Source organism: Curcuma longa, chromosome 14, assembly GCF_044706935.1.
Source record: "Curcuma longa cultivar G26 ecotype Majalengka, Jawa Barat chromosome 14, ITB_CL_G26_1.1, whole genome shotgun sequence".
Lineage (NCBI taxonomy): Eukaryota > Viridiplantae > Streptophyta > Magnoliopsida > Zingiberales > Zingiberaceae > Curcuma > Curcuma longa.
The window spans coordinates 1,281,098-1,291,692 of record NC_133874.1 but is presented as its reverse complement, the minus strand read 5'-3'; the positions used below and the strand labels follow the sequence as shown (position 1 = coordinate 1,291,692).

General features: G+C 34.1%; 1 protein-coding gene across 2 annotated transcripts in view; it reads left to right on the top strand.

The window, feature by feature from the left end:
* Positions 1 to 438: 438 nt before the first annotated feature.
* The window catches only part of LOC141845308 (uncharacterized), a 33,208-nt gene continuing 23,051 nt past the window's right edge, over positions 439 to 10,595 (top strand). Inside the window, exons 1-7 of one of the 2 annotated variants that reach the window (XM_074733376.1) lie at positions 440 to 766; positions 6,718 to 6,831; positions 6,937 to 7,005; positions 7,116 to 7,135; positions 7,213 to 7,265; positions 7,391 to 7,421; positions 7,505 to 7,586. In XM_074733376.1, coding sequence (XP_074589477.1) covers positions 583 to 766; positions 6,718 to 6,831; positions 6,937 to 7,005; positions 7,116 to 7,135; positions 7,213 to 7,265; positions 7,391 to 7,421; positions 7,505 to 7,586 — 553 coding nt within the window. In that variant the 5' untranslated portion in view covers positions 440 to 582. Of the gene's footprint in view, positions 767 to 6,717; positions 6,832 to 6,936; positions 7,006 to 7,087; positions 7,136 to 7,212; positions 7,266 to 7,390; positions 7,422 to 7,504; positions 7,587 to 10,595 lie in introns of both variants that reach the window. The other variant, XM_074733377.1, reaches the window with a different exon arrangement.

Here is a 10,595-nt window from a genome sequence, read left to right as displayed (position 1 = left end):
TTACTTACAACAGTATTAAAGTAAATTTTACTATATTAGAATAATTTTAATAAAGTTAAATTTTTTTAATTCGGCCCAGTTAAAAAAATAATATAACAATACTGCATTTGTAATAATTTTGATAAACTAATAGCAAGTTTAGTTTTAGTTAAAGTTTACTTTAATAATATTTGAACAACTATATTTTTGAATTAAAAAAATATTATTTTAATATTTTTTAAAACCTCGGACGCCTTTAATTTTTGTCCAATTAACTTCGTCTCCAACGGACAATGCCCCTTTGTCTCCAATGATGATGTGGGTACGCAGATCGGGTATTCGACAACCGGAACTTCCATTTCTTTTCTTGGAGTCGTTTCCGAAGCCAGCGAAGACGGCTAGGGAGAGTAAAGTAAAATGGAGATAGCGTGGAGAGCTGATGGCGACTGGTTACGGCGGCGGCTACGGCCGATGCACCCGTGTGAGATGAACGGATAGATGCATAAATAGATTGTACGCATCGATGCCAGCAGCAAAGGTACGGAGGAGAGCGACGAAGCAGATAAGAGCCGGCACCGTCGCCTGTCTTGGAAGACGGTCACGATGTCTTCGTCGTCGCATCTTAGCGCGTGCAGCTACGGGGACGCCCTCTACTGGGACGCTCGTTACCTGGCGGACGGCACCGCTTCCTTCGATTGGTACCAGCGCTACTCCGCTCTCCGCCCCTTCATCAGAAAATACGTACCCGTTTCCGCCCGCGTCCTCGTGGTCGGCTGCGGCAACGCCCGTGAGTTGTTTATTTTCTTTCAGTTTGAAGTTTTTGCCTGGTTGGATCATGTTCCTTGAATTGACCTAGTGCTGATTTAAGCTAGGATTTAAACGTTTTTATCTCAGCAAAGCTGTGGCCTTGAGCAATTATTTCTTTTTGAATCGGTAAAGCTAGTGCTAAGACTTATTTATTTAGCTTTATTCTAAATCTCCATGAAATGAGAACTAAAACGACTTTCCATTTCTACGAAACGAGAATATCTTATTGTTCAGTATGCACTTTACTTATCGCTAAATAAATATAAGTTTGATTTCTTGTATAAGTCTCTTTCCATCAAAATTTTGAAATGTGGAAAATAGAAAAAGATATGTGTAATAGTGATACTGTGGTTTTTAATTTAGTCGCTGAAATCATAATTCTGTTTGGGACATACAACTTGGTCTTGTGCACTTCTGCATTGAATCAAGTTTAGGAGTAAACTTCATAACAAGGTTGGCTAATTGATTTCTGACTTGAATATGAAAGTAGATTGAATACAATTTTTATCATGGAAGAAGGAGAGGGTATGAACAGTGTTTTTTAAAAATCAATGTCAGGATTCACTAATGATTTCAAATCATTTGGAATTTTTGGAATCACATGTTAACATTAAATTTGTAATGGAAAAATTATAACTTGCGATGTAAGAGTTGAATTAGGCTTGTGCATCAGTCTAGCCTCAAAATCTTAGTGCTCCTGAGGCTCGTACTGATCATTGCTGTATAAAGATTCTTGGAGTGACATCAGTTGTACACGTGTCATTATACTCTCTTTTGGAATGGGGGAAGAAACCAAGTTTATGCTCAACATTATTCTGATATAACTTTCTCTGCTGGTAAGCATCAACACAAGTATAACAAAGTATTCTATGTCCTCCAATTGATATGAACATTGGTGCCTCAACCATTTCCTTTCAATAACATGATTGGATTTTTAATTATAGGCATGATTTATCTAATTTATTCTCAGATTTGAAATTTGCATTGCTACATCGTTCTTGCACATAATGCAAACACTTGAGCTGTCGCCTTTGTTGCATGATCCTATAGAAGGGGAAATCTTTTTTGGTGCACATGACCAATATTACATAAATGAGTGCACACAAAGGAGACTCCATTCTATAATGGAATAGCCTCATGAAAGCATAAAAATCTCTCAACTCAATATCATTAACAAAGAATACAAGCATAGATTTTACAGAAACTCATATTAACACAAATCACAATTTGTAGCAATTCTCAAATGTGTTGGAACCATTAGGTATGTAGATGAGATAACCAGATACTAGAGGAGGGGGTGAGTAGTGATCGTATACCTATCAATGAAAACTCAATCTACTTTTACTAATTCTTAGAAAGATCACACAAAATTAGCACAATGAAAGTTAATCATAAGATAAGCAAAACATAGACCACAATTGCTAACATAAGCTTTTATGTGATTCAACAATCCCTAAGGCTCTTACTCTACTGCCTATGATCCTTTAATAATTACTCCTAAATACCTCTAAATTTTCTCCTTCTCAACTACACCAAAGGTGGAGAAATCTTTTACAAGACGTTTAAGATTTGCAGAAGAGGTGCATCACTCTGGAATGCTTCTAAATTTTCTCCTTAGCAGCACCAGTTATGGAGAAACCTCTCACAAGACATTTAAGATTTACTCAAGAGACTTATAACAAAAAATTATGGATTATTGGAAAACTCAAACTCAAGAATATCTCTGAATATTATCGTGTATGTGTTTAGTTGTCTATATTTTTTGCAACCCTATAATCCTTCTAATATCTTCCTTAAATTGAATCGTTAACACGGTCTTGTTGTGTGGATTGATTTATAGTACTAGTTATCTGATCCTTCTATTACAACTTTGTTGAAGTTGTTTAGTATAATATTAGTTGACTGATCATCAACATCAATTGATTGGTCAGCCGACTAATTTGATTAACTTGACTACTTGATTTCCCGAATAGAAATTCTATTTGTGTGTAATACAGCTTAAGTCAACTACCCAATTGATTTCCTTCAATTGATTGGTTTGTCGACTATGACCACTCTAATGGCTGAGTCCACATAAGTCGTGCCACTAGTTAGATACAATTGCACTTCCACCATACAATTATCTCCGCCACAAAGATTGCACTATAACCTAAATATAAATGAAAATCCTAAATTTAACAGATGTAAACATCTTCTCCCCTTTAATAAAATAAAAAAGATTGCACTATAACCACATCCTTTATATAAATTCTTTGTTCCATGTTTTCAACTAAACATAAATGAAAATCCTAAATTTAACCGATGCAAACATGTTGAAAAATTCAACTTCTAGATGATCCGATCCACTCCATTTTAGTGTAGCAATTGATCATTTCTTCAATTGACTGTGTACTTGAAATAATTGATTGTATTTTTGAAACAATACCTTTGTGCCAATTTTAGAAATTCACTAGAAAACAACAACAACCAACAACCAACAACCAACAACCAACAACTAACAACCAATAACCAAGTCTTATCCCATTAAGTAGGTTGACTCAGAAATACACCAGAAAATCCCAAGTAATTTAGAAAAATTTAGAAACACATTTTTATGTGTCATTTTAACTTTGAAAATTAATTTTCTTAAAAAATCATCATAATTTTTTAAAGAGCAATGATACACTACATGAAAAATGTAGCATGAAATTCAACATGACACACTCCATACAGTGGGTCCCACATCCATGCAGTGGGGCCCACATCCATGCAGTTGAGTGTGTCATGTTGAGTTTCATACTACATTTTTCATGTAGCGTATCATTTTTCTTTTTTAAAATAACCATATTATCAAAATTTGAAATAAGAATCAATCATGTAACTTAAAACATTTCTTTTAAATTCTTTAAGTTTGAAACTGACTCAAAAATGTATAGTTAATTTTCAAAATATATAATCATGATCAATGAACAAGTGTCATTCTAACATGTCACATCTCACTCTATATCTAGGTTTCTCAATAAAAAAAATAAAGTTACTCCTAAAGATTTATGTGACCCGTAAAATAATGTATTGATCATGCAATTCTACCCAAAGCTAAATACCATGTCAACCGTAAAATGGATCTTGAGTGTAATTCATCATGGTTGACAAGTCTAGGATACTCTAATGGGTAAAAATGGATTTTGGCACCCAAAATAGGTTAGGGTTGTAGGGATCTATTGCGAAAAATAATAAATAAACACAGCGGAATAAAATTGATCCATCTAGAGATCCATGCGAATATAGTATACATGTTTGATCGAGTTGTCACCTTTGTTGCGTGAACGGAACAATCTTAGCAACAACTTGATTTGGTAGATCTCAGCACGATCAAAATGGGCGCGTCTTTTCGGTATCCACACGAACACGTCCTTCGTTCATCGCACGAACTTATCATTCGGAGAAGAGCCATCTTTGTTGTGCTAGCAACTTAGATGATTTTGCCAAGAGTAGAAGAAGAGGAGATTAGAAGTGATCATCCACCAAATACATAAAATTGACCTTTTATACTCATCTAATGAATATAAAAGGTTATCCAATGAATACAAAGGGTCATCCAATGAATACAAAGAGTCATCCAATGAATACAAAAGGTTTTTTCCTTTTGCTCTCCTTTTCATTAATACTTCATTAATCTTTATTAATGAATATTAATCCTCTTTAGTAGTTGAATCTAATCCAATGAGTCTAATTCGGATTAGACTCAATCCAATAATCCAATAGTTGGATTCATTTGAGTCTAACTTGGATTAGACTCAACACTATAATCTTAGAGTCCATCATATTTTAGTCAAATTAAAATATATCCATCTCCAAATCAACATGTTCTTTGTGTGTGACCCAATAGATACATAAGCAATGCGTGACATCTAACAATGCATCATTGCTACCCAAGTGATGAGAATATCGAGATTTGACCTAATCTTTTTGTATTTATTATCTTGTCTAACTTGGCCCTTCTACCCTCGATATCTAAATTGATCTATGAGACATAGACCGTGTCATCCCCTTATTAATCTTTGTGTTTTTTGATCTCAAGTAGACTTAACTAAAAGAGTTCAATATCTCATATTGACTTATTTGAGCATGATCATGTATTTTAGTAGTCCTACTTAATTAAGGGACCCACAGATATCACTTCTGTCATATGAAAGGGATATATCCTATCTACATTACATCCTTCCGCATAATTTATTGCATACCCAATGATTGACTTTATAGTCTACCTTGGTACAGGTGATGTTTGTCGATACTAAAATACATAACTCCTTATGTAGGGAACCGTAGTGACTTTAGGTCTAAAGACTATTTATACTAATAGTCATTATGATAATGTTTATGACATTCATATAATGATCTATGAAACATTCTCATGGCAAGTCAATTCAGTATATATTCTCTAATATATATCCATGTGTCAATTTTATATCTTATATCCATAACTTGTGAGATTAAGTCATCAGTTGACCTACATACTAGTCTCAACACATTAATATTGCTCTTGTATATTAAAGCTTGATTAGGAATAGTTTAGAGTAGTGTTCTATATATATGCCTACAGTCTCCCACTATCAATTCAACCAATTGATACTCTGTAACTATAACCTATTACCCTAGGATATTATTATACTTATTCATCTGACACAGATTTGAAGTAAATATAATAATAATAAACTTTGTCTTTTATTAATGAAATATAATACAAAAGTTTCCTTATCAATCATCTCATAATTGACTGTAGGACTAACACTAACAAGGATCAATTAAGTTAATTAAGTATTTCTTAGGAATGAAGTTTCTCCCTACTCTCTTTGTTTTAATTTACCCTTACCAATTTGATAATGGTATTGTTTCTCATTTTTAGATTCCTCGTATCCTAATCCCTTATTACTAGAATATACTCCTCCAAATTGCAATTATAAATTTCTCTAGTGCCAACCTATAAGTTTGCACTTTTTCCCTTAGCTCTTTGTTTTCACTCAAACTTTTGCAAATCATCATTAGGAGATGAGTTATCTAGTCTACATTCTAAGACACCTACTAATTCATTTAAATGTAATGCTTTCCTGCTTAGTTTATCTAAACACATCAAAGAATTCTTCAAAAGATAAATGCTTTACCTCACTTATAATGTCGTCTGATTCATTGGATATAACTCCCCTTTCACTTGGACACACATTACTTTCATCTTCAGATGAGGTACTGACTTTATTATCTATTGCCATAAAAGCAATGCTAGCCCTATAATTGCCTTCTTCCAATGAGGAAGTTGTGTCATCCCACATGGCTTTTAGATTCTTTTTTTTTTTTTGGAGTTTTTAGCTTTTTTTTTCCTTTAGAAGTGGGCATTGTTACTTCATGTGCCTTTCTTCAATGTAGTTGAAACACCTTACCTTCCTTTTGTTTCTTTTCTTCCTCAACATTCTCTTGATATTCTTCATGTCAAAATTCAAACTTCTAAAGGTCTTACCTATTTTTCTTATCAAGTAGGCTTCTTTGTTTTAGACTATGGAAAATGACTTAGATAACTATTCTGGTGGTGAAGACTAATGCCTTTTTGTCTTTCCTTGTCATTTTGAGTTATTGTAAGAGCTATATCATCTCATGTAAATGCATGTAAAATAGGACTGAAAATATATGCATGTAAAATAGGACTGAAAATATGTGTATGAATCACATACATCACATGCCACATCAGCAATGCCCGTGTGGAATTCTTATTTGCAAATCATGACTAGGAAAGCATATTTTAGTACTTGTTTTATTTTTTTTACCTTTGTGCAGTAATATCTGACACCTATTGTTTGATTTATTAGTTGTTAAACTATTTAATGTTTGATAAGACAAAAAGAAATATTGAGAACTTGTTACCTTTGTGGATGAATTGATCGAGACTGTCTAATCTTACAGTTATGTCAGAGGATATGGTGATGGATGGTTATGTCAGCATATCAAACATCGACATTTCATCGGTTGTGATAGAAATGATGATGAAGAAGTATGAACATATCCCACAATTAGAATGTATCCTATTCTTTGTACCTATTATTAGTTTTGCAAGTTCTTCGACAAATATTTTTTTTGCTCACCAAGGAGGAACTAGTTTCGACATCCTTATGATCTACACAGACATGCTAATGGATGCAAGGGACATGACCTTCTTTAATGATGAGTCATTTGACTGTGTCATCGACAAAGGTAATGAATTATGTTTTTTGTCCTATTGTTATTGTTGTAGATATATTTGAGTGCAATTTTTTTTCCTTGTCGGTTCTTTCAGTCATTAATCAGAATGTTGATCATTTTAGGGACTTTGGATTCTTTAATGGTAAGTATTCTTAGGCTAAGCTTTTAATGATCAAATAAAAGCAGACATCTTTTGGTTACCTTGATTGTTTGAATTAGTGTGGTGTGGATGCTCCACTCAGTGCCTCCAGGATGCTAGAAGAAATCAACAGGTTAGGGATCCAGCAGCTAGAATTTCAAATTTTTTTCTATTGCTTAGAAATTGTATGATGTCAAATCTAGAAGAAACTGTTTTGAATTTTTTCACATGGTCATTTTTAATTTTTGTCAAAATCAGGCTTCTAAGACCTGGAGGGATCTATATGTTGGTAAATGCTGGATCTTCAGTATTTCTACAATGTTATTTAATGTTAAAACACTACTGATGTCTGTGTTCTTTCTTTCTTGGTAGATAACTTATGGCGATCCATCAGTTCGTTTTCCCCATATAAATCAACCAGGATGCAATTGGGAAACAACACTGTACATTATAGGTATGGGCCTCCCATTTCACTAATGAATGGTCTTTTTAATTTCTCTTTTGTGCTGAATTTTAAGCTTATTATCAAACAAACAACCCATCCTTTCTGGCCTTGTAAAGCTTGGTTTGTTGGCAGAGCTTGCAAGGATAAACTACTAATTTATCCAACTTGAATCACCTTTTGAAACTTGCGTTTTCTAATGATAAACTCACTAAACTTGAGTGAACTTTAGCTACATATCCTCAATCAATTTATGAGTCTTATAAGTCAATATATAGTTACGATTATGTACAGGGAGGATAAGATATTTAATTTATTAGTGAGTGACCTATAAAGAAACAGATTGTAAAAGGAAATCACTTTAAAATATAATTTCACATTTTCTAAATAGAATTATTCTTTTATTTATTATCTTGTTAAGTTTATTACATTGATAGATTGCAATAGAAAGGTGTAATAAATCATTACTTTAGAAATAGATTAAGAGAGATGTAAGATGATTTTAAAAGAAAGGGAGCCTTGGCGCAATGATAAAGGTGTTGCCATGTGACTTAGAATTCACGGGTTCGAGTTTCAGAAATAGTTTTTTGCAAAGCAGGGTAAGACCGCGTACAATAAACATTTTCTCAGGACTTTGTATTGATGGAAGCTTCGTGCACCGGACTGCCCTTTTAAGATGATTTTAAAACACAAATGTTTTTGAAAGATCTTTAGAGCACATCGAGAACATGAAAAAGTGATTTACACCTATAAACATAAACACATCCAACTAGATCAAAGAGTTCTATCATACATTGCTATTGAATTTGGAAGTCTATAAAATCACATGCATAATGTTCAAGCTTTTGGGAATAATTAATAATTAATCTAATTAATTAATTAGATAAATTAAATGTTAATTATGCCCATGATTGAAAATTTGAGATGTAAATTAAATTAAAAACTGCAATTGTGAAATTACATGATTAAAAGTTTGTTGACGAAATTATAATCTAGGTAATCAAATTAACAATTAATTGAGAAAAAAATTAAATTTTAATTTGAGATAAACGATCTTTAATTAATTTGAAAAAATAATTTATTAATTATTATAATGTTTTAGAATCTCTAAAATTAGTTACTTAATTAGTTAAGAATAAGTAGGATTTTATCATAATTAATCTCTACTAGGTAAAGGAGATAATTCTAATTAGATTAAAACCTTAGTCGTTAACTTCTCTCTCTAGTTGATACCAACACCCATGTGATGTGGGTCTCGACACCCCATGATGAGCCTCGACAACTCACTGATCCCCTTTTTCACCAAGAGATGCTACCATCTTTATACTATAACGAGAGCTTATGTCACATAACATAGGGGATGTGTTTCAATCTAGCAATGACGACATCTTTTCTCTTCAGTTAGTCTAGGATCTAATCAAATTTGTTTTCCATGCACTCTAGGTGTTGCCTTAAAGTGCTCTATTATAGTAAGTTTCCTATCTTTCTCCACTTGTTGCTATTAGAGTAATCCATTTCTACTCAAATCACTCTTTTTAAAAAACTTTCTACCTTACCTTATTTTCTTTTCTTTTTTTTTTGAAACCACAAAGTTATCTTTTTTCACCATTTTTTATAGCAAACAAGGCAAACAACAATAAACAACCGATGAACAAAATAGAAGCGATGATTTGCAAGAAAAGACAACAAAGATTCAAACTTAATGAAAAAACCATAACTAAATCCATTTAGATGGAAGCAACTATGTTCTGGTACCAATTGATGTGAACTTAATGATAATAACATCTCATGAACCCATAACAAATTGAAAATGAAAAATAAAAGAAGTCTAAATTGATCATATGGAAGATAAAACCTAAACTTAGTGTTTAGCAAAGCATGAATCTGAAGTATATGAGATAAAAGATGCCTTAACCTAAGGGATTTAGGTTGATAATTCAGATGAATGTTACAAGGATTGCCTTGATAAAAAAAAAATGATAATCCCAGTAGCCACATCTCTGGGGGTGGTTGGCCCGGTCCCACGGAAGTTTCCCACCGACCACCAGGGTAAATCGGGAAGCGCATACGGCGGCCAATCCAGATGCCCAGCATCCTTTGATTGCGTTCCCCATTTGGAGGAAAATTCCTACAAATACGCCATAGTTAGGGATCGAACCGCGGGTCCCTGAGTTACAATCCGGATGTCCTACCGTTGCACCATTGCCCTGGGGACAAAACTGTAGTGGGTAAACTTTTTATAGTGACCGACCCCACCGCCGAAACGGCCCCATATCAGAAAACCCCCTAAGGGATTTTTTGGAGGCACGGTACCACTAGGTTGATAAGAGCATACTGCCGAAACAGCACTTTAGCCGAGCTAACACATGAATCGCACAGCACCTCAGTCAACAAATATATGTTGCTAAGAGGATTCGAACTCGAAACCTCAAGCAACAGGTGTCTCCATGCTTACCACTTGGGATAAGACACTTCAACAAAAAAACTGTAGTGGGTAAACTTTTTATAGTGACCGACCCCACCGCCGAAACGACCCCATATTAGAAAACCCCCTAAGGGATTTTTTGGAGGCATGGTACCACTAGGTTGATAAGAGCATACTGCCGAAACAGCACTTTAGCCGAGCTAACACATGAATCGCACAACACCTCAGTCAACAAATATATGTTGCTAAGAGGATTCGAACTCGAAACCTCAAGCAACAGGTGTCTCCATGCTTACCACTTGGGATAAGACACTTCAACAAAAAAACTATAGTGGGTAAACTTTTTATAGTGACCGACTCCACCGCCGAAACGGCCCCATATCAGAAAACCCCCTAAGGGATTTTTTGGAGGCACGGTACCACTAGGTTGATAAGAGCATACTGCCGAAACAACACTTTAGCCGAGCTAACACATGAATCGCACAACACCTCAGTCAACAAATATGTGTTGCTAAGAGGATTCGAACTCGAAACCTCAAGCAACAGGTGTCTCCATGCTTACCACTTGGGATAAGACACTTCAACAAAAAAACTGT